This window comes from Cebidichthys violaceus, unplaced genomic scaffold (assembly GCF_023349555.1).
Source record: "Cebidichthys violaceus isolate CVI_PGR_0920_01 unplaced genomic scaffold, fCebVio1.0.p SCAF_4, whole genome shotgun sequence".
Lineage (NCBI taxonomy): Eukaryota > Metazoa > Chordata > Actinopteri > Perciformes > Stichaeidae > Cebidichthys > Cebidichthys violaceus.
Window position 1 is genome coordinate 11,579,695 of NW_027176594.1, and position 24,218 is coordinate 11,603,912.

Consider the following 24,218-nt stretch of genomic DNA (forward strand, 5'->3'; position numbering starts at 1 on the left):
GCTGGAGAGACTTTTGAGAAGTTTGTGTCTGTTTACATGATCACTGTACTTAATAGTAACTAATAATACTAAAAACTAATAAAGACACACAGTAATCATCACTGTAGAGGTGTTTTCTCTGTCACCTCTTTAACAAACTGTGTCCTGTTTATGAGCGCAGGATCGATTTCTACGGCAGAATGCGTTTGTCATATTTATGACTTATTTCCGTCTGTACGTTTTGAAATTGTGATTGTGACGTCATTATTAAATAACCCAGAAACTTAAATGATATAACTCGTGAATGATCAGCCTCACGTGACTGAATGAAATGATACATTATGTAAAACATGTTTCATCTCTCCAGCTCTAAATATTATATCATATATATATATATAATTAATTATATATTATAATTATATATATATATAATTCACATATTTTCTGTCTATTCTGCACTGTCTCTAAAGCGACAGCCGCAGGGGGGTTACATATGCATGAAAGTTTTCCTCCTCACAAAGACAGAGGTGCGCTGGAGACCTTCTTCAGGATTCTGAAGATAAACTGTAAAAGACAACAGGGTGATTTTGGGATGACGTTTATCTTTGTATTTTATAATTTAATAGTCTGTCTCCGAAGAAAGTATAAACACTGCCAACGAGCTGCTGCAGCAGGGGAAACAGTGTGTAGAGCAGGTGTATATTCACAGCTTTCTCTGTGAAGGAAGAATTTATTTTGATCGAACCACAGTTGCTGATCGTTGTTTTACCATTTTGTGAGTTTATTTTCTTTATTACTCAGACGTAGCACGCAATGCATCCTGGGTACGTGTAAGCACAGCCTGCCCGGCACTGCAGCAGGAGAGACCAGCTTTCTGAATGTACACAGTGGGAAATTGATTTCTTCAGGGAACTACATTTACCCGGGTAGCAGCAAGGTCTAGGTGAGGGCTGCTGTAAAACTGACGCCCGAAAACCGCAAGCCACCTTAACCCCGGGCCTTTCATTACGAAACTGGCAAACCGCAGAAACACTTTATGACGACTGTTACCAAACAGCCAGTGATGAAAATATGCATTGTAAACCATGGCTATACATCTTTTTTCGTTTTGTACGTTTTATTATGAGTAAATGTTTCATGCTTTACATAAAAATGCAAGTAGTTGATCCATACCTGTTCAGATTACGGACTAAGTGTAATTTTCCATGAAAAGTTCATTTTTAATCTTGAGAGAGTACTTAATATGTACTCAAACTCTCAGTCAAGATATGATTGCCTAAGTGGTTGTATGCTCAGCACTTAAACTAGAAAAGCAGCAAGGGTACAGACGTTGTGTATCATCTTAGTATATTTTCAACCTCTTAATAAAGTTTTTGAGGCTTTAATGCTCTGCGTCTTTCACTACGCGTACCTTCCTCACATACACACACAAAAAAAGGACAGTAAAAATATGCGATCTGAAGATCGGCCTTGATGCTGTCTAGTCTGATAATAATACATGTGAACATTAAGTCCATGTTGAAATCGACAGGAGGAGAGATAGTCACGTTAGTAACACTGACAGCAACAGCTGTTATAACGGAGAAGAGCCTTACAGCTATGATATGGAGGTTCCATTAGGTTACATTGTGATGCGTTCAAGCTCCATTCAGGAAAATGAGGATTGGACAAAAGTAAATTATAACGTTATGATGTGTTCAAATGTAATCTTGTAAAATGTGGTTTTGATGAGAAACTTAAATAAATCCAGTTGTTTGAAGGAAATGTTTTCACAGCTGTATATAATAGATATTAGAGATGAATTATGACCTGAAATACAATTTATTTCCTAACCATTTGAATTGTGTTTTATGCAAATCCCCATAATAGATGAACAAAGTAGAAGGAATGAGTTGATGATGATAATACATATTTTAGTTCATTGGCTATAGGCCTATTATAAATGGACTAAAGAGAGATTAACTAAGCAAAAACTTCATCTTATTGGGTAAAACAAATGTTGCCAAACTACATTACTTGCAGTTGAAAATAGGTAATAAATCGCAATATATTGCAATGTTTGATATCACAATACTCAGCATATCGCAATATCGTAAAATTGCAATAATATCACATATGTATCGTGATAATATCATATTGTGGGGCCTCTAGTGATACCCACCCCTAATAAATGCAGTTTTGGTAAATACAGTAGAAGCCAAGTGATATAAAGATAAACATGATGAACGATACTGTAAATCAAAGTGGTCCTTCTAATTCCATTTTAATGTCTTGGAGAGCATTCTCCAGTGCATCAGTGTTTTAACTAACCACCACTAACACTGGAAGGGTGGCTTTGGAGTAACTCCTAACTACTAGTTTCCCTCGAGACAAGGACTGCTCTGTGAGAGGGAGAAGCAGAGAGGTAAGGAGAGAGATAGAGAGAGACAGAAAGAAAGGGTGAAACACACAGATAGCAACAGAGTGAGATACAAAGAGACACAGTGTCAAATGCATAATGACCTTTATGTCTAGTTCACAAATGTTAGAGCACTACTGTATCGCATATCATTTCTCAGGAAATAACAGAACGGTATAGGTTTTTCTTCAACACTTCACAGTTCATATTGTACAGTTGTACATTCACAACTGTTTGGATTAGCTTTAAAATATACTGTCAGAAGTCTGAAAATTAGACATTTTGGAGACACATGGTACTCACAGAAAGGCCTTCAGGCTTGTAACTAGATTATTTGAAACAAATATAAGAGAACTATTTGATGGAAGTTTGCTGATTGATCTCAATTTCTAAGGATGCCAATACAAGTTGAAGCCAAACAAATGTTTCTGTTTTTGTTTCCAGAAAAGCAATTCTTGAGCCCTCAGCTCTTAACCAGTGTATACAAGCCAGGGAGGCAGAGCCTGGGTGGTGATCACTCTTCATTTTAGAGCCTGTGATGGTTCTATGTTTTCTCAGTGGCCTGTGTGAACAATGGAGTGGGTAAAGCCAAAGCACATCAATTATCAAGCACAGAAATCACTATTTGAGTACCAAAGTAGTGGACAAATGATAGCCGTGGGCATGACTTACAATGAGAGAAGGCGCGGCAGAGGGGGACATAAAGTGAATAGGATGACAGAAGAGGCAATAGCTCCTGCAGAAAATCAATACACTTTGACCATGTTTGTTCTCATTGCAATCAGTCATTAGAATAAAAAGCTGTTTTGGAGTGCTCTCTTTTGAAGCTCTGCAAAGCTACTGCTGGATACAGATTTCAGATTAGGATGGCAAGCAGGAGGAGAAACGATCACGGAGGTTACATAGTGTAAATTCTAGTGTAAATCTAATACAGATAAACCCTGTTTGACGTACTAGATGCAATTCTATGTAATATTTAGGCAACACTTCATCGCAATAATCAAGTGTTCATGCTCAACAGCAAAAATGTCTTCAGCCATGCTGGCACCTCTGTGAGCAGCTCTCTGAGGCTGTACTTGGTACATGCATTTGATATTGCAAGAATCCACGCTGTGCAAGGTAAGCGAGCAAAGACGTTTCACAAATTGTAAGCCGCTATACAGTATACCACTACCTCCAATCTCTAATCACTGAAGCCAATATAGTGCTAACCCTAGCCTAAGTATAAAATCCTAATATTACTTAAAATCAAGATTGTTTTTAATAATTGTGAGGGGAATAACTTTTTTTTTTGCAATTTCAGAGTAAGTTAATTATCAACAATACAATTGTTTAAAAAGAAGAAAATATTTCACAACTCTGTATGATTTACCATGCATCAGTCAGATGAGGAAGTATTTTGGTGCCTTTGGGGAAGCAATAAGGAGATGATGGCTTGGTAGCTTGCATAACCTTCAAGGACATCTATGGGGGTATGAACATTGTGAACTGCATGAGTTTGAGCTGAGAAACGTTAAGTGAATATGAGAGGGAGGTGGCTGAAGATATACAAGGTGGAATGAAATAACCTCCATTACCGAATGTGCATTCAGGACCAGTAGAAGCAGCTGCACCAAAATGAGTCTTGTCAAAGAGTGCAAAGTCAGAACTTGATAGAGTCAGCAACAGGGCAACAACACGCACCTCAGTTAAATGGACCTTGACTTTAATTGTAAGTTGTTCCCACTCTCATCCTCCTATTTTACTGTTGGGGAGTTGTTTACTATGTTGAAAAGACATCAGTTGTGGACTGGCCTCTGTCTCAAGCAAGAGTTCTCAACCATAACAAAGTAGTGTAAAAATAACCCTTCCCAACAAAATGTTTGTCTGGCAAAAAAACGTGCATCATGAACAGATCTACAGTCCTTTCACATGCTTTGTGGCTGATATCAAACTGTGAAGGGATGAAAACAAACAAAAGTGACACATCAGCCACATTCCACAAGTTTAGTATTGGAATTTTAACCCTGTTTCATTTAACACTTCACATCAAGGATGGTTATGTATTGTAATCCTACTTCTATGATCATTCTTAGAACCCTCTAATGTGTAGTGTGTTCATCCTTAGTAATCATATTACACAACCATACAACTAAACTGCAAACTCAATTTCTTTTCGAGGGAAAACACATTTTCTCCCAGATTACAGTCGTAGTTTTACACATGATTAAAATTGTAAATTGAAACAAAACAAAAATGCAACAAAGCTACTTGGCAAGGTTTGGTAAAAACAACAAATAAGTATGTTTGTAACATTATTTCAGTTGCAGACTTAAATTAAAATAAGTCAATTTACTTTAGGTTTTACATGAACAGTAGTCTCCTGGGTGAAAGCCCTTTGTTTGACTCATCTACCTCGACATCCTCTCTATGTGGAGTTCTGTGGACTTTGATAGGAAACTTGTATGTGATACGTCAAAAACGAACGCAATCCCGGAGAAAATATGTTTCCCTAAAAACGTAATTTACAATGCATTCATTATTTGGAGACCAGGATGAACCTGAATGGACCTATTTAAATTCATCAGGGTTCTTTATATAAAACAGCAGTTGCCTCATCCACTAGTGGACAAGCTATGGTGATAGCGACAGTCAGGAAAGGCGGAGAGAGAGGGGACGCCATGCAGCAAAGCGATTTGAACCCTGTTTTCTATCATTTTGAATCAAATCACAAACTCAAATTTTCATTTTGTTTTACTTTGAGGATTCTCCTCGCTGAATAAGCTTTGCCGACACAACGGGAAAGACTGAACTCTGTGTGAACACTCAAGCAGTCAAGTGCAGATGGTAACTATGATGTTATGGAGAAGAAAAGTAGTTGAACCAGACAGTTTGATTTTTTAGAGGAGGAACTTCACACAACTCACAATATGCAGTGTTTAGGAGTGTTATTTTCAAGCTGTTACTGCGTCTTCTTTTTTTTTTTCTCTGTGCATTTTGTACAGAATGTATTAATGAGTAAATAACACTTTGTTTTTGATTAAACTGCAAAAATGAGCATACATTCTATAACTACTGATGTTCTACTGATGTTGTCACGGTTCCACCCCCGTGAGCCCTGTGTGAGTGTGTGTTTGATTTATTTTTTTAGTCTCCTTATAGTGGAAATGTTGTGTGCCTGGCTTGTTCTCTCTCTCTCTCTCTCTCTCTCTCTCTCTCTCTCTCTCTCTAGGTGACAGCTTTCCATGGGAGTAGTTGCAAACCTGTTTGCGATACCGTCAGTGAACTCTTGCTGAGAGTGTGGAGGATCTTCATTGGTAGCTTATATGTTGTTAGCGGGTTGTTCATTGTCTGAGCAGTATGCATATATCTATGCTGAATTCCTTGCATTCAACCTTTTTGTATAATTTCAGCCTCTCTAATGTTTGAGTCTGTTACTTGAGTCCTCAGTTTGTTTTGTATTGTATTCATCTTCTGTGTCTCTGAGTCTGCATCTGGGTCCCTGCCCCTACCGCGTGTCAGATGCAGTATACAGAAAATCTACAATGCCTTTGTCTTTACTTGTAAACCTAATCCATTATTCCCTTTTTCTCTTAAACGCATCCTCTTTTTTGCTTAGGTCACAAATATTCCATCTATCCATTATCGCTCAGAGTTGCGGGGGGGGCTGGAGCCTATCACTGGGCATTGGCCTAAGGCACCCTGGACAGGACGCCAGGCTATCACAGGGCGGACACATGAGGTACGTCCCAAGTCTCTTAATTGCATCCCCGTTTCCCTCACTTGGGTCCTTTTCTTGCGTCTTAGTCCCTCCCACCAGGGATGCATGGAGGAAACCATGCGAGGAGAGAGGAACAAGGAAATATGTTTTAAGAGACATGAGACGTCCAGTCCTCTGAAGCGTCACATGAAGCGACGTCTGTTTCTGATGACGGCGGCCACTGATCACAGCTGATCACAGTGATCAGCTGGAGAAACTTTTGATAGTTTGTGTCTGCACACATGATCACTGTACTTAATAAAAGTAACTAATAACTAATAAAGACACACATTAATCATCACTGTAGAGGTGTTTTCTCTCTGTAGTCTGTTACCTCTTTAACAAACTGTGTTCTGTTTATAAGCACAGGATCGATTTCTATGGCAGAATGCGTTTGTCATATTTATGAATTATTTGCATCTGTAAGTTTTGAAATTGTGACTGTGATTATTAAATAACCCAGAAAATGATTATGGTTTCTCTTAAATTATATTACTCATTAAACCAGACAATCAGGAATGATCAGCCTCACGTGACTGAATGAAATGATGATAAATGATGTAAAAAGCTCTCTCTGACTTCAATTGTTTCCATAATAAAAGTTATTGAGGGAAATATCAGATCATGAAAAGACAAATCTTTCTAACAAATGAAAAAAGTTGTTTCTGGTCCTTTTTTTGTTCAGTCTACAATGAACATATATTTAAACCAGACACTGAATCAGAAAACATCAAATATAAAGCTTGAGTTTAATCTGCGATCCGTCTTCGCTGTTTACATGTTGAAAAAAATCGTATCAGTCCGATCGGCTCCAGCGTCCAATCACATAACTGATGAACAAAGAGGGGGCGTGTCTGCTGTTAAAATGCTTCCTGGAAGCTTGTTCTCATGGGTCCTCGCTCATGGCTCCTCCTCGATCCCTCCTCTCTCCTCGCTCCTCCGAGCTAAATAAGAGCTTTGGGACGGCTGTCAATATGGCAGCGCAGAACAACTTCCGGTTCAAGCGAGGATCGAGGAAATGACTATTAAGAGACTCGGGATGTACCCATGGAGACACACTGTGAGGAAACGGTGCTAGCCGCTATACAACCGTGTGGCCAATATTTCCTGTACTATATGTAGCCACTGTTTATGTCTGGGTCAGTCCGTTACGAGCCAGTTTCTTGTAATGGACTTACTGCCAGCTGTGGGTTGGACTTTAACCTTTAAGAAATAAATTATTATTATTGTCCAGGTATATAATGGAATATTTCTGGAGATTATATATCCTAATACCTCATGCAATACTGAATACCCTCTATCAACTCCAGAAGATATGTGCATGATTTGCATATGTATTGCCACATTGCCTCAAACATGTTCGTTGCCTTACAAGTTGTTTGCTTTTTATACTAGGCGTATTAAAGAAACTAATTATTTTTTCCAGTTAATTTATCTCCATTTATATGAATTTGTGGATATTTATAGTGCTGCTATTGCTTTTCCCACTTAGGTTTTAAATAAAACATTTTTTTCATCCACCGTTGAAATGTTGAAGCATGCATGCCTGGTTTGATTTACTATCCCGAGCCATCCATCGCAACACTTTGTCCTTTTTTCAATGTAAGATGTCTGGTAAGAGTAAACCAGATTTTGAACTTAAATATTGATATTGGAACAATTATACACATGGTATGGCTAGTTTGTGCTTCTTCTCCAAAAAGTGTTTGGATCATGGTATCCAGGGATAAAAGTCTCAACCTCTTTCCTAGCTATAAAGCTATCATGACACCGATTAATTAGTTGTCGAATATGGGCTGCATAGAAATATGTCTCAAAATGTTGACGCGCTAAACTCCTTTGTCCTTTGGCAACTTGAGTGTAGTGTATTAGACTATGGCCTTCTTTCTTCTCCAACTAAAGATATTAATTCATCTCATTCTGAAAATTGTTTTGGCAGGGATTGAAATAAACACAATAGCCATGGCAAAATGTTCATTCTCACCACATTTGCATTGCTGCTAAAATCCACTCTATCCATATCCTTTCCTATGGTTTGGTTGATGTGATTATAATTGCCCCTGTACAGCACTGATATTTTTTGTTTCATATATATATATATATCCCAAGGTATTTCATTCATCAATTTCAATGCAAGTGATGGAGCTCTTTGTGTTACTATCCCTCCACTGCACCTCAGCAAGGAAATGCTGTCCAGGAGAACATAAAGAATAGAATATATCTGATTACCCGATGTGTGCCATACAGATTGCAAAGCCCTCTGAGGCAAATTTGGGATATTGAGCGTCAAAAATCAAATTGAATTTAATGTTTTGGATTTTGTCTCCCATTACTAACTAATGGCCTGTGACTAATGGCCAGTATGAACAATAGGAATGATTGCAGCAAGCAAAACCTGTTTTTGTGTTCATATGGGCACCTGACTATTGTTTTAAGACAGACTTGAAATGGGGGAACCTATCTTTTTGTACAATACTCTCATGCCATATGTACTTGAAAGAGCTACTGGTTGCTGCTCTCCCAACTGGTCATGAAAAGAAGGAAAATAACTCTTTAAATGCATATTAACACAAATGAGTATTTTTTTCTTCGACAGACTTGAACAAATGTGATCTATCCTTTAACCATTTTACTATGATGCACTATGTGCGCAAGATAGAACATGGAATAATAAAGGATTTAAAGTAGGTTTTAACTCTACGAGAGGGTTAACGCACTTATGATTTCCATGTATTATGAGCCTCAAGGTAATTTCCTGAATTGGTCATTTTTGGTGGTACTGCACGAATGACTGTATGCACAACTATGCTGCCACAACGTGAACGTGGAGCCTTCAGACCCAAAGACAGGCAGTAATCCATCCTCGTTTTATGGCTACTGTGCCGGGGAGCATAACAACAGGTTTTGATCAAATTCTCTTATGAAATATAGAAGAGATTACAAAATTAAAGGAGCAAACTTTATTGACTTGAAACCAGTGGTGGGCCATGCATTTTATACCTGGGCCTTCTGTGCTGTCCTACTTGAGTCATCTCCTAATAAGCTCATTATGATGCCGCAGCTATGGTTATTTGTTTCTAGGGGTGTAATAACACTCGTATTAAGCCGTTTGGTATGAGGTTTAAGAACCGAACAATACATTTGAATAATACTAGTGCATTTGGAAAATGCATTAGGTTAAATTGTGGGAAATATAATTTTTTCGGTGGACTGCACTTACGTAACAGACAACAGGTTTTGTGACCTCTGAACCCGGAACAATAACAAAAAACAGCTGAGGCTGCGGCACCGCAGCTAAGCTAGTGGGGAAACAACAGCCCAAACGGATTAAATTGTCCGGACAATAACCCCGCGCATGACGGGATGCTCAACGGACAATACATATAGTCCAAATCAATGTAATTAAGACAATGACAAGAAAAACTCACAAGAACCAGTCACATATATTTATATGACAACAAAGCAACAAATCAATACAGCAACACTGGGGCGCTAGAGCACAAGCCATTCATATTATTCATAAAAACGACACGATAGACAAATGAACACTGTAGAAACGCTACTGCCGATGTAAAGCCTCAACATCAGTTAACTTACCACAGCTGCTCTTCACTTAAAAAGTCTACTCAGGTCTCTCCAAAAGTTTTCAAAAGCACGTAGCTTGTGCGTGTCCTGTCGTGTAGCTGCCTTGGTTAGCGTAGCGTAGCTCCAAACAGCTCCAAACACCAAGAGCTCAGTTGCAAATGAAACGCATTCTTAGACATAAAATGTGCAACGCTTCTCCGCCGCTGTCAGCCAGAAATACCGTTCCTACAAATCCTTTTCCATGCTGGGTCAGAGCTGCTAGCTGTGGGCTTGACCGACCCTTTGATACGAAGTCCAGCTTTTCTGGAAATGTCCTTCTCAAGGAATCCGTTTAAAAATGCTAAAAATGTCATGTCAATGTAATAACTTCTTACAAATGTTTCAACTTGAACTCTTACTAAACACTAAGATCTGCTAGCTAGCTTTCTGTTTGACAAAAGTCACGCTGGCCCACTGACCAATCACGGCGCACCTTAATGCTGACGTACTTAGCAGGCTACCTAGACAGCTCTGGCACATCAACGAATACGCCCAACATGTCAAACTAAAGATCTGATTGGTTGAAGACGGTGACAATCAACAATATTGTCCCCATTTACTTTAATCTGCAAAGTCTACCTGGAGGACCTCGAGCCTCTCTCCTTACATAGAGACCTAGAGGCTGAAACTGATTGGATAAGAGCTCTACTGTCACACCTGTGTGTCAAGTTGGGTTTTTGTCCTGTCTCCACGTTTGTTTTGTGACTTCCTGTTTTATTTTGGAAATTAACTCCTCTCGTTTCAGGTTCCTTGCCCTTCCTCATGTGTCACCAGTCTGATTGTCTTCCCTGATTCCTGATTGTCTCCACCTGCTCCCCCACTTCCCTCATGTGTACTTTTTTCATGTTGCTTTTTTATTTGTAGCATTTTACCTTCCTTGCGAAGTGATTTTTGGTTTGGCTTTTGCCGTTTTTACGTTACTGCCCTTTGAGTTAAATCAGAGTTTTTTTAGTTCTGCTTTGTGAGTTTGTTTTCCTGCCTCGCTAAAAGAGGCTTTGTTTCCAGGGATTTTCCTGAGTCTTTTTGTTGTAATTAAAAGATTGTCAGTTTAACCTTAACATCTGCGTCCGAGTCCTCATCCAGAGTTCCCTCCGTGACATCTACTTAAAACAAGCTGCACTGGAAACAGCGCTGCAGGCTGGAAGCAGAGCAACTGAGGAAGACAGAAGCTGTGCAATGAGAAAATAAGCTGATGGGGGGGGGAATTATAATACTTGCAGTGTATTTGTGAAAAATTATAAAATAGCAATAACTTTGTGATTCTGTTTAGGCCAGCAGAGAAGGCTTAGCTGGCCCTGACAGCCCACTGCTTGAAACATGTTACTGTCACTACAATAATGTGAACTATGCCCTGAGACAAACTATAAAATAGAAGCAAAATCAAACTGGCATGTTCTGAGCTTTGGCTCAGAGTTGCACCCTAAATGAATGAGTTAAAAAAAATAAACCCAAGCAGTTTGTCTACAGGGCTGTTACCATCGATTTGATCTAAATCATTTATCAGAAACTTGTTACTTCTGGTCTCAGAAGGAAAAACTAAAAATGTTTTTTTTCTGTTAAATTGCTTTACAAAGGCATCACAATCTAGGAAAAGGCAAATCACTCAGCTCAGAAGCATGGACCCGAGTCTGGGTTGTCCAGGTTATTCATGAGATCCCCTTCATCCATTTAAATATTTCTCCAAAAGCGCCCACCTGCAGCTCTAATGCTTAATATGTTGGTAAGATGGCCAAGAGCGCAGCACAACCAAATGCAGTCCGCTATTCATGAGCTGTGAATGGGGAGATGAGTAGCACTTAACAATGCCGGGTGAGCTTCCCACACACACTGAGAGCACTTGCACCCCTCCTACATTCAAGTACACTAACACACACGCAAACACACACATTAGACGTGGTGACAGGTGTCGTCACTCACAGGTCCCTACCAGGCCCCCATGCTTCTGAGATCATTTGATTTGGCGACTTTTAAAAATTAAAGAATTAGTGCTCATGAAGCCATCTTGAGTGAGAAGGAAAGCGGAGGCGTCTTCACACCTGTCTGATGATGAATCACAGGGTGACCCGAGGGCGTTCTCTTGCCGCACCACTGAGTATTGGGCAGCAAAGGTAATAGGAGCATAGGAACTAATGAGAAATAGTGGAGTGAGTAAGACAATAGAGGATAAAAAAGACAGAAAGGAAAGGAGTTGAAGACAGACAGAAGGATGGATGAAAGAGAGGGGAGGACAGAGAAAATGAAAATCACTCACTTGGAGCAAAGCCTTCTTAATTACTCTCCCCACATCCTGTCTCCACTCGGGTATGTCGGGGTTGAACTCGTCCAGATTAGGGGAGAAAGATAAAAGTAGAGATTTGAAGAAATCTGTCGAGGAGAGTCGGGGGGAAAATCGGCCATTAATTCACTCGGATCCAGGGGCATTATTCTCAGGGAGCTGTGCCAACTGTCATTTTGCTCAAGTTGAGTTTCAGGTAGTTAACACTTGATGAAAGGAGGAGGGTTTCTCATATCCCCTGCACTTCCCTTTGGCTAAATGTACCAGATGCACTTCTAGATAATTAGAAAATGTCACAGTTTTATGCTAACCCATCCACAGGTAATAAATCACTGCATTTTACAGATACTTGCTGCCGGATTACTTCATATCAAATGAAGACACATTTTTTAGAGGTTCTAACAGTAATGTGACATATTCTATTCAAGTAGGAGCAGTTTTATTTCAAAAGCATTTTACACATGGAAGAGTCTATATATGATGGTACAAATATCAGACTAAATTGATGTATTCTGAAATATTTAACTGCTTTCCATAAGACTGCATGTTTCGAACATATTCAACAAAACATGTTCACAGTAGTAAGCTCCAGGACGCAAATAGAAAAGAAATACTGACCTTTGACTGCTATGGTCTTGGTATCTTGCAGTATGGTGTTGGCTGCAGCCACTTGGACAGTGATGGTGTGCATTCCGTCGCTGGGGAAGGTGTGTGAGATACTCCCGTCCAACGTTATCACGGGCTGCAAGAGCAAAAGGTTCAGGGACACACTTTGTCAAGCTAATGGTGCATGCTTTATTCACCAGACATTTTTTGGCTACCTCGCCTCCAACCAGGGTGGTGTTTTCCTGGTTGGTTCTTGTTTCCTCATACACAGTCCACAGTGATGTGACTTGTAGATTTTGGAAAACCAGGATTTGTTGGAGAGCAATATTCATGAAGTTTGGTTAAAGTAGTGTGTGTGGGTGTGGTGAAACACCTTGGTAGCCGAGTGGTTACAGGACATGCCACATATTTGCAACCTCCCGGGTTTGATTCCAGCCTAGCAACCTTTGTTGCATATCATACCTCTCTCTCTGCCTCTCCCTAATTTCTACATTGTTATCTGTCAAGCAAAGGGGTAAAGTCCCAATAAATCATCTTGGACATCGTTACTTTTGGGATACCTTTTCTATAATTTTTTACTAAGGGAAGTTAAGGAGAGCCCAGCTCTCTTTTGCAGGCATGAGACCACAATCTCACATCCAATGGCATCATCAGGTAAATTTGAATTTCGCTATATTGATTGTGTCATTTTGCTTTATTTCACAGAATGATGAGCTCATACGAGGTGGACAGGCAGCCACAGCGGCACCCGCTTGCTGTGTGAAAGCTACCTTAGTCTTGATGAAAAGGTAGTTGGAAAAATGTGGTTCAAAACGTATAGACATCTATAAGTCCCAAGAATGAAGCCAAGTGGAAGCAACCTTGGACACTGACAAAGTTAAAATTGTGTAAAAGGCATAGAATTTGAATAGATGTAGAACAGAAATTCCCATTCAAATTCCCATTGCAGGATGGTCAGAGCTGTTACCAGATTAGATTGACAGTTTCCAGTTTACACTCGTAACCTTGCTAGAGACCCGTGAAAAACTGTAAAACTACTACATGTGCATTATAAAAAACATCATAAGCATACAAAAGCTTCATATCTGCATCAAATGACCAAAAATAAAATGTTTAATAAATTTGCAACCTACAAAGAGTCATGAACATAAAACAAATTGAAACGTCCATGTCAATGATGATGACTTCAAGGTAAGTAGGTCCTCCGTTACCCTAACAACCATTGAATACAATCATGTCAATCAAATATTTCTCAGATTAATGAGTCAATAATATGTGAGTGGATACAACGAGGTTTACTCAGTTGTATCTGTATTGTTGACCATAAAATGACAGCTGGTTTGGTGACATTGTTTTCACAATATTTCCAAAATCCCACTCAATGTTGACAAAAGCAGCCCAAACTTGTACTGTTATCAAGGTGATGTTTTACAAATGACTTGATGATAATGGTTGACTTATAAAAGATATGAATTACAATTACACAGATAAAAGCCAGCATGCAATATAAACGTTAGATTGAAATGTGTATTAATTTGCCTTGTCCTGGAAAGATTACCTCAGTATTGTTGTCTAGCCACCAGAAGTAAGTAACAGTACGTGAGTGGCTGGGTAAGACCACTGCTGTGATGTTCACCTCCTTGTTCTTTATGACCACGAAGGGAGTGAGAAGCCGGACATGCTCCACTGGACCTGAGAAAGAAACCCACAGAGGAGCTGATATTATGCATGGCGACTTCTAATGAGGCACAATTGAGAGTATGCTTTTCATTCAAATAAGAAAAAAGAAAATTGGCCAGATTACATATCTGAGTACTTGTGAAGCTCGCTTCTGGGAGAGAAAATGCTCCAAACACTATCACTTTTATATGACAGTTCAGTGCACTCAGGTTTTCTCCCACAGTCCAAAGACCTGCACCTCAGGTGAAATGAAAAATAGTCCAAAGGTGTGAATCTGAGTGTGACTATGTTTCTCTGTGTGTTAGCTCTGTGATAAACTGTCCAGTGTGGTTTCTTTTACCTTGCATACTGCATTCTGGGATAGGATCCATCCCCCACACCCTGAACCGAATAGGTAAATAAGGGAATGGTAAATGGACTGCACCTTACGACTGGCCTCTCATTCATTCATTCATATACAAACACATTGGGAGAAAGTTGTGGTTCAGTGTCTTGCCCAGGGACATACAAATGTTTACAGCTAGAACTGAGCTTTGGTTAGATTATAAGAATGTAAACACATCCTAGCCTGATTATCAGAGTGAACTGCTTTTTCACTCGGGGGGGTAATTACATATCCATGCCGCTAACATCATTGTCAGTTGACATGGAGGCTGTAGTAGCAGTCATCACCACTGAAGAAACTTGCATTTAACAGTTGTTATTTCTTTAAGTTGACTTTAAACAACCAAGTCGATCTCATCCCTCATCATTTTTCAAGTATTGTTTCTCCAAACAGACGTCGATGAGCACAAAATCAGTGACACATGCACATTTTGTCAATGGGACAATCAACATATTTGCTCTCTACCATCACTACACCACAAAATATATATATTGTATGTTGTATCTATGTATATATGAACAAGTCTGGGATGGGTGATTCAGAGGCCTGCAGTTAAAGGCCAAGCACACTCAATCTTCACTGACTTTTAGCCATGGCCATGATCTTTCCCTAACCTTGTGCTTTGAGTACCCTAGTGAGAACAAAAAAAAAAAATGTCATTGTGCTTGAGTACAATGAACATCTTCCATCTTTTGCATCTGCAAGCCAGTGGCGTCCATTTTTCATTGGGGTGGGCAGATGGGGCCAAAAGCAGTGGGGTTGGGAAGGCAGCGATTGTATCATGTCTCAAGTGATCAGTAAAAAGTTGTCTTGCAATTTAAAATGACAGACGATCAAATGTTTTACTGACGTTGACTGACAGTATAAAGTGGTGACAGCAAAATCGTGTTGTTATGTTAACAGGTCCGTCTGTGATGGCAACTAAAAAAAGTCCCATTCTAACATTGAAAATGTGTTGAGGCCATCATGTATTTTTGACATGACACCTTTTGGATAAATCTGCAAACCTCCCCACTAAGAACCTAATAGGACCTGACAGGGGTCTATGTTGCATTACACTAATCTCGTGGATGAAGTTCCTCTGCCGTGGACGGATGTGATACACTACTTTCTTGGAAATACTCCAACGAAAGGTTTGTGTAGTGCTGTGGTTTGGGGTGTTCGTCTCGCCAAGGCTTCTGTTAGCTCTCATCCTATTTAACCAGAACTAATCTTTATCCCCACTTTGAGATGCTCAGAGTGTGTGTGTGTGTGTGTGTGTATGTGTGTGTGCATGCATATGTGTGTGAATGAGAAAAGAAGAGTCATTTGGTATTAAATACACTAAGCCGAGAAATCATTGTAGTGTTTTTTTGGCATTTTCCCAGCTAAAATTATTGCCATCAGAAATGTAAAAATACAGGACATATCAGGATGGCAAGTGGTTGAATTAAAATGGACTGAACGAATCGATGAACGAGAATCAAGCAAGACACAGAGAAGATTCAACAAATACTTTAAAGAGCCTGTATTATTCCCTTGGAAACTTAAAATTATACTTTTTTAAATTGCTGTCTGAATGGAACAGGAAAGCATGACAATGCTGTACTTCGTTGTGCCTGTAGCTCTGTAAAATCTGCTCCACTTTAAAATCAGCCATTGTTCTGAGTGTTCTATCCTCAGATAACTTGGCCTTGCAGCCCAAATCTCATTCTCTGCACAAGCAAGTTGGTTATGACCTTTCTCCCAAAAGTTGTTTATGTTTATCACAGCTGCTTTATTACACAATCCTGTGTATAAGGTCAGTGCAGTTCACTTTAGATGAGTTTAGCATGGATCAACAGTGTGGCTGTCATTCAGCAGAACACATTTTAGCAGCAAAAAATATCCTACCCTCATGGAAGTTATGATGTTATCATTTTATGGATAATGTTGCAGTCATGCCCTGTGTTTTAATGCAATGCCCTAGTGTTGCAAGGATGAGTTCTAAACCCCCAAAATGACATATTTGCACCTTGAGTTCACTCATCTAGAAGTCAATGTTTTTTCTAAATGTGTTTTTGGTTATATGTCTAAAATAAGGTATGTGTTTAACACAAGCTGCAGAGATTTTTATGCTTAGTTCTACGATATAAAATAGGTCAGTAAATACCTTTTTGGTGAATTTAGAAGCTTTTATGTGTCTTAAAAAAGTGTCTAAACGAGACAACTAAACCTCGACTAACTTTCTTGGTTCGGCTAACTTTCTTGGTTGAATCAGAAATGACAAAAATATGTCATCCCTGCAGCACTCTTTTAGTGTCTTTTGAACAGTTATAGCATGAAAGGGGCTCATTACGGAATTCAGAGCATAGCTATTGCCTGCACAAAACTCTAAACATGGAGACAGCTGAGCCAACAGCTAGCAGCTAATGATTACTTCATCTTTGTTCTAAACATTAGGGGCTGGTCACACCGAGGAGTCTAGCTAGTCACGGCCACGCATTGGCAATGTACGTCAGTTGTGATGCAATAACGACAGCCGCTGTCTTGATTTGATTGGCTGCCTGGGGCCAAGTGGGACATCGACAAGAGGTGCGACTCTGTGCCTGGCACTGAAAAGTTGTGCATATTTTACTGGAGTTTTTAATGGAGAAGTTTGACTAACGACGGGTCGTGGTGTGATCAACTCCACTATATCTTTACACTGGGAATAGTTGTTTGTCATGCTGTTAATAATCTGAATCCTTTATATCGAACCTTTAACAATGAAAACAAATATTGGTTAAATGTTTTTTTAAACCAAAAACTACATTGGCAGCATCTTTTCCAGCCCTGAGTGGGCCAATGTCTGCAACAGTCCTTCCAGATGCCATACAGTCCCAACAACCTTCCCCAGTAAGGAAGCGCAGCCTCAGCCTGTATGTAGCCTGAGAGGTAATCCAACAAGCAACCATGAAAATGTACTTACTAACAAAATGTGAACTTGAAACAGCAGCACTTACATGTGACATGCAGGAAGAGTGTTGTGGAATCATATCCCAGCGTGTTCTCTGCCAGAGCTGTGACACGGAAAATTCCAGCAGACTTGTAGATGTGTTTGATCCCCTCCTCGGTCCAGCTCAGGTTGGAGTAGGACACGGCTGTGCCATCACCGAAATCCAGCTGGATGTTGGTGCGCAGAGAGTCACCCTGAAACACAGCAAGGCCTCATTCAGCTACAGATGAACACTATGTACTGACATCACTTTTGCACATGAAACCACCTTTGCCACCACAGAGTGGACGACTTGCTTTGCCGGGTGAAAACTATGGCAAAAAAGAGGCCAAGCACATGAGGGGCTTAGCCTAGACCTCTGTCATGGGGTCCGGGGACCCTCTGGCACTCTCTCTTCTTTTAATAAACAAGCTATTGTAATGTTTTTAGCACTCAGGAACATTATTTACACTAAACAAACCAAAAAAACTATGTGACTCAATTCATTTTTTATTTAAATTAGAAAATGGTTGATGGGCCCCTCGGCACCCTATTGCAGGCCAGATCCATATATTTATATACATCACTAAACATATTATTATACGTTGGCAATAAAATTGATATTCAGAGAAAGTTGAACAACTTTCCTGTTTGTAATGAGTTAAGTTTCAGGAGACACTGAATTTCTATTTGTTCTTAAAGCAGCTCATCAATACTTATTTCATGAAGTTAGTGTACCAAATGGCAATGTGTAAATGGAAGGTGTCACAGTTAGACAAACTGGTGAACATAGAGACCATTTAGCAGCTTCACTGAGTTGGTGGAACTAAATGAGAGTCGACTTTCATATAACCTGTTTAGTTCAATTAATTCAAACTCAGGTCCGTTTGCCCTGTTAGTACGGTTTGTTTGGCTGGTGTTCAAGCTGTCAATCGAATCCATACCAAACAACTGAACTGAGGCTGCTTGAAAACGTTGGTCACGGTTCGCTTCTAAGCGGACTCCTTTGTGGTTTATTTTTGGTGTGAAAGCAAACAATCCAAATACAGGACTTTATGACAGCATATATATGATTTTAGCATGATTTCAAAAGCTTAACTGCTCAAACTGCTTTATCGGACAAAAGATGTTAATTCTATTGTGCTTGTATCCAACACTGTGAGTTATTTATGTTCATTAAAAAGAGTGACAGCGATCCTCAGCAATAAGCCCCGAATCACTACTGAACAAGACGCCTTATGTCCACACCCGTCATCTAGTAGCAATGGGGCTTTTGTAAAATCCTGTCGCTACCTGTTAGTCATTATTCATAACATGTTTAATTACACTAATAATGCTTATAATGAGTTATTTCTTCATAAATAAAACAGAAGTTCTGCATAACCTTTTGTCAGTCAGAGAATTTAATTTCCCCTTGTGGGTCCTGATGATGCAGGTTGACAATCACCTAAACTCTGCAATAAAGGAGTTACCTATTGGTCTGTATCAATCTTTACTCCTCTTGGTTTGTTTGTAAAAAGTAAACTGGACCAGAACTAAAAAGCACCATATTATCATTTGGGTCCCTGGGTCTGGACCTAATGAACTCAACAACAGGTTTGTAAGCAGCGTTACATTCATCAGGTGACACCCAACACAGCTCCATATGAATAGTGACTATTGTTGCTACGTGACTGCTGGATGTGTAAATACACAACTCTTTGTCATCTTAAAAGGTTATGTTGTGTGAATGTTTTGTTCTCAACTTTTTTCTGCTGCAAACCTTCTACTGCCTGAGAGCTCTCACCATTTACTTATATTGAACCATCCACAAACTCAAAACTAATGGAGCTTGTTAAGAGCACTACAGGGTCTCACAGGAAGCACACTATCTGATTCATGACTTCAGAAAAAACGTCCTGGTTGTCTGTATAGACGAGTGGCTATTCCAGGAATACACCAACTGCCCACAGTCAGCTACTTAAATGAAAAATAGTTCAAGATAAATTTCACTCTTACAAGAACTAACGACTGTGGAAACATGATCACAAATAACTGCATAGTGAAAAGCTAAAAAACTGCTTTGTAGTTAGTAAGAAAAAAAAACGCAAATCATTGTGGGCTCAATCAGAGCAAAATCCTTGAAGCTTACGGGAGCTTATGGGAGAGCAGCTAACCTGATACAGTTCATAGAATAGATTTACTTGATGACTGTAAGTTGCACCAATTGATTTCAGGTGGATTTACACAAACCGAGGAAGGTGACACCAAGGAGAATCAGGCGAGTGACAAAGATTTGCCATTAAAAACTGGCAGTGAGGAATCACTCAGCGGCCAAATCGCAAAAGGATTGTGTGGCTTTTATGGCCCCTTAACCTGCACAACTGAGACCAAAAAAAAAAAACAGTACTCCTCTGCTATTTGCAAATATATAAAAATGATTCGTACTCCTTTCCGTGCAAATGAGCCCCATTCAAATAACGTTCCAATTTACAAAGAATAGAGAGAGAGGTAACTGAGTAAGGGGGTGACTGTAGCACATGTATAATGGGTGTCACGCCCAGACTTACCAAAAATCATGGCATTGTCTCAGGCTGATGGTTTGAAAACACTAACAGCACTGACAGACTGAGATATTGAATCCTAAATACAGTTTATCCGCGTCACGTTTAAATTCTTTGTCCAGCTCATTGGTCAGGACCTGTAGCACACGGTCTGAAAATTGGATTTTTTCTTTTTCTATCTGCCATTGTTCTGCCTACTGTGTTCTTGGCGCGAAGGCAACATTCATACTTTGCCACATGGATAATCGCAATCACACACAAGAAATTGGGCAAATTGCACTCAGCTGCAAAACTTTATTGGTGTTTTTGCGCTGTGACATCAGCACAATATCTTTTGTGAACTGAACCTCGAGACGGGGCCGACCGCGGTTGCAAATGATGCACAGTTCATAATGCTATGAGCACTCGCAATCCATTCTTTGCACTTACTTGCTCTTTGCAAATCTATATTCATTTTCATCAAAGTGTATAGTTACACTATTTAATCATAGTACTTAGAAATGATTACATAGCAGTTAAAGTTCTTTCAATAACTCCTTGTCCAGACTTAAAGTACTTACGTCTCTTATATGGAATTATTATAGGTGTTTTCAAAAGATTTGTCTAACCAATGCAGCAGAACACTATTTGTTTCATAAAACATGCATTGATGCTCATTGTTGAGCAGAATTGTACACTAATCTGGTAATTAACTAAATTTGAAAAACTCAAGGAACTTTTTTCAAGGAGTCCTTGTAGACAGCTGGTTTGTTTAGAACTTGATCCATGAGTAAAATAATTACTGTAGTCAGCTTTGATTTCTCTAGATGTTGTCTGTAAATATCAAAATTATTTCATTACTTAATATCCTCAATGTAAAGAAAAGGAGTGTAGCTGTGCCGTGTATGTGTGTGTGTGTGTGTGTGTGTGTGTGTGTGTGTGTGTGTGTGTGTGTGTGTGTGTGTGTGTGTGTGTGTCAGAAAGAGATAGAGAGAGAATTTAAAATGCGTGTTACAGTGTCTATGTATAGGCAGCCCACAACCATGTTTGACTTTGCACGGTGTGCAGGTCTTCAGCTGCCTGCACGGTTTCCTCTGGGAATCACATCTGGCACTATCTGAGGATCAGCGCACAGTGTGAGTGTCGGGGGCTCCAGCTGCCAAGGCGACCAAATATGCGCTCATCCCCCTCAGGCCTGCGAATGCGAACTCCCAGCCTCCCCTTGGCACACTGTGGCGTGATGCTACTGGGATCTCTATTTGTAACACCACATTTGCATGCCAGCTTTGCCAAAACACACACTGAAACAAAAGTAATACACCTATTGTTCATTTTCTCTTCCCTGCTCTTTTGCTCCTTCTATCCCTCGCTACCTGAGTCCCTTCTTTGTGTGCTACTGAGTGTGAAATCACGGGAGGTTTGGTTGAGGCTTCTGGGGATATTTCATGTCACTTTGCCTGGAAAATGATATCTTCGATAAGTGTCAGTAGAGAAAAGAGAACAGCTAAGAACAGGGCCTGACAGTACAGGCATTGTTGAGAGCTGTAATTAGTTGGCATGCAAACAAGACTCAGGCTTGGTGGCGCCAATGTCACTCAGCTCTTCTTGGTGTCTGCTCCGTTCTTCGTTCATGTTTGCTCTCTATATCAGCCCCAATGGAATTCACTTATCTGCATGAGACTGACGCCGACCCGTCTTTCTAAATGTCACTCTTTGTGTGCTGCACCTCCAAGGGCTAAGCCGATCCAAAGACGTCATGGCTGGAGCCTTGAGGCAGGGAGATCGGTGTTGGTTCGCAATGAAAGCACTGTTGTAAGGGCTGAAAAGGGTTTGGATACACAGGGCCAGCATTTGTTCAGGTGTGTGTCAAACCTCAAACCACCATGTCGACGTGATGGGCGACAAACAAAAGACACGGCAGCTGTGAATAATTCTGGAAAGTCAGTTTGGTTATTTCATCAGTAGACAAAGCAGTGAGGATTAATATATGCACTGACAATGAATTGTTTCTATTATCAAGAGCTTTCCATGGATATTATAAGAGGTACCATGGTTGAGATAAGAAACATTTTAACAATGTAATTTTGAAAAATAAATAATATTCAATAAAAAATGAATAAAGTAATGAATACATTAATTCATATTTGTATTTTTTGAACATGATTTAACTGAATTTTTTATTCAAATCTTCCTGGGAATAAATTATTCTAAAAAGATAAATATTTTTTAGATGGGGTATAGAAAATGATTAAAACAAATAATTTTAATTATTAAACAGGCACAAAACGTGATACATTTATTTCACCAGATAAAGCTTTAAGCTGTCAGCGGGGAATTCAGTTGAATAATATTTTCAAAGTACAAATTTAAATTCCTCATAACAAAGTTATGAAACAAATCTGTTTATTTGTAAATTATGTGTATGTATGTGGAGAGCAACGAAAAACCGGAGTCAAATTCCTTGTATGCGTACGGCCAATAAAGCTGATTCTGATTCTGACAAAGGTACAAAATGGTGAACATTTTACACATTTTATAAAGGTGATATTGAGAATAGGATGGATCTATTTTGGTTTTGCCCACATTTTGCTGTCTTGTGGTTGAAGTATCTGCTCACACAGTAATGTCTGGTGTCCTAAGAAGCTGAAGAAGATCTCTTGTGTTACTGTTGAACTATTCACTAAAAAGAGAAAAAGAATTAAAGAAAGTATAATTTTCTTTGCACTATTTGATTTTTAAAGGGCACCCAATTGCAAGTAGGGGAGTTAAATGATTGCCAGAGAAAATGTGTAAATTAAGGCCAGGTAGAGAAAAATTATAAATGTTTACTTGGATTCAACATTCAACATGTGGTCAGAAACACACAACAAATAAAAATGCTAATATTTCTCTGTGCGAGTGTTTTTTTAGAGGGATCTTATATACGTGAATGTGTTCACTGCTTGTTCTGCTGTCTCCAAGAGGTCAACAGATAATAAAAAAAATCAACTAATGTGGCTTTAAATATCACATTACAATACATATTACATTCTTGACATGTACAGAATATTAACTGGACTATTTTGGTAATTTTGTACTGGAAGGATTAAATAAATACAAAATACCTTTAAAAATAGGTGTAGTTCTAGTGATGCTTTGTCCTATAAACTGATAGCCAAACAAGTCAGGACCAGTCATTCTAGAACTATGACAACACTGAGTTTGAAAATGAGCACTGCAGTTAATATTTTAGGTGGGAGTCCTCAGTGGTTGCACCTGTCATGTTCGATCACAGTGTTTGCTGGCAGGATATTCCATCTAGCTTTTCCACTGGGGCAGAAATAAGTTCCACAAAAAGAAAACATGAGCAAGAACAACTGTAGAACATTTTCTCCCAAATGTGACTCGAGTGTGAAACAGAGAAGTGATTATTGCACTAGGGAAGCTATGTAACGTGGCAATGGCCACACAAATGGAGACACTACATCAAGCTAAACACTGACGGAATAATATAATTACAATTCAATAGTTACGAATAAATCATTTTAAGTTTTCATACCTTATAAGCACAATTAGAAATCTATTATAAAAGCTAAAAGAACCGCTGAAAAATCTCGAATGAAGCATGCTCTCAGCAGTGTCCACTCTTCAACTTAAGCCCTGAGCTGGCAAAGCTTCCGTTGAGTGCCAGTGAAAGTGAAGCCAAATCTGATTCATGACAACACTGAACCAAGAGGGAAGTCGGTGCTTACTCTGTCACCGCCTGAAGTGATCTGTTGTCCTTTTGATTTAAAGAAATGGAACCAGTCACAGAAACTAGACTCAAGTGTCAGTTTTTGTCTTGACGATCGTGTTCATTTAAGAGTTAGTGGGGAATTTTCCATGAGCCACAGGTACAGCCAGGAATTGTTTCTTGTTGTAAGTTGTGCATGCAGTTATTTGTATAAGGTTCCTGACTAAAAATCAACATAGTAGAGTCGGAAGGAGATTGATTGAAAGCATAAGAGGATTGATCCTTTTTTTCATAACCCCATTTTTTTGCCACTGAGGCAATTTGACAGTGAGATTGGCTGCTGAATCAGGCTGCTTAGATTGA

The 24,218-nt window shown here is 39.4% G+C and overlaps 1 protein-coding gene across 1 annotated transcript in view; it reads right to left on the bottom strand.

Moving 5' to 3' along the window:
* Nucleotides 1-24,218, bottom strand: part of sorcs3a (sortilin related VPS10 domain containing receptor 3a) — a 232,958-nt gene that overhangs the window by 12,280 nt on the left and 196,460 nt on the right. Inside the window, exons 19-22 of the mRNA XM_068726990.1 lie at nt 17,650-17,836; nt 14,180-14,313; nt 12,634-12,757; nt 11,992-12,104 (exon numbers count right to left, since the gene is read on the bottom strand). Of these exons, the coding sequence (XP_068583091.1) occupies nt 11,992-12,104; nt 12,634-12,757; nt 14,180-14,313; nt 17,650-17,836 (558 nt within the window). The remainder of the gene's footprint in view (nt 1-11,991; nt 12,105-12,633; nt 12,758-14,179; nt 14,314-17,649; nt 17,837-24,218) is intronic.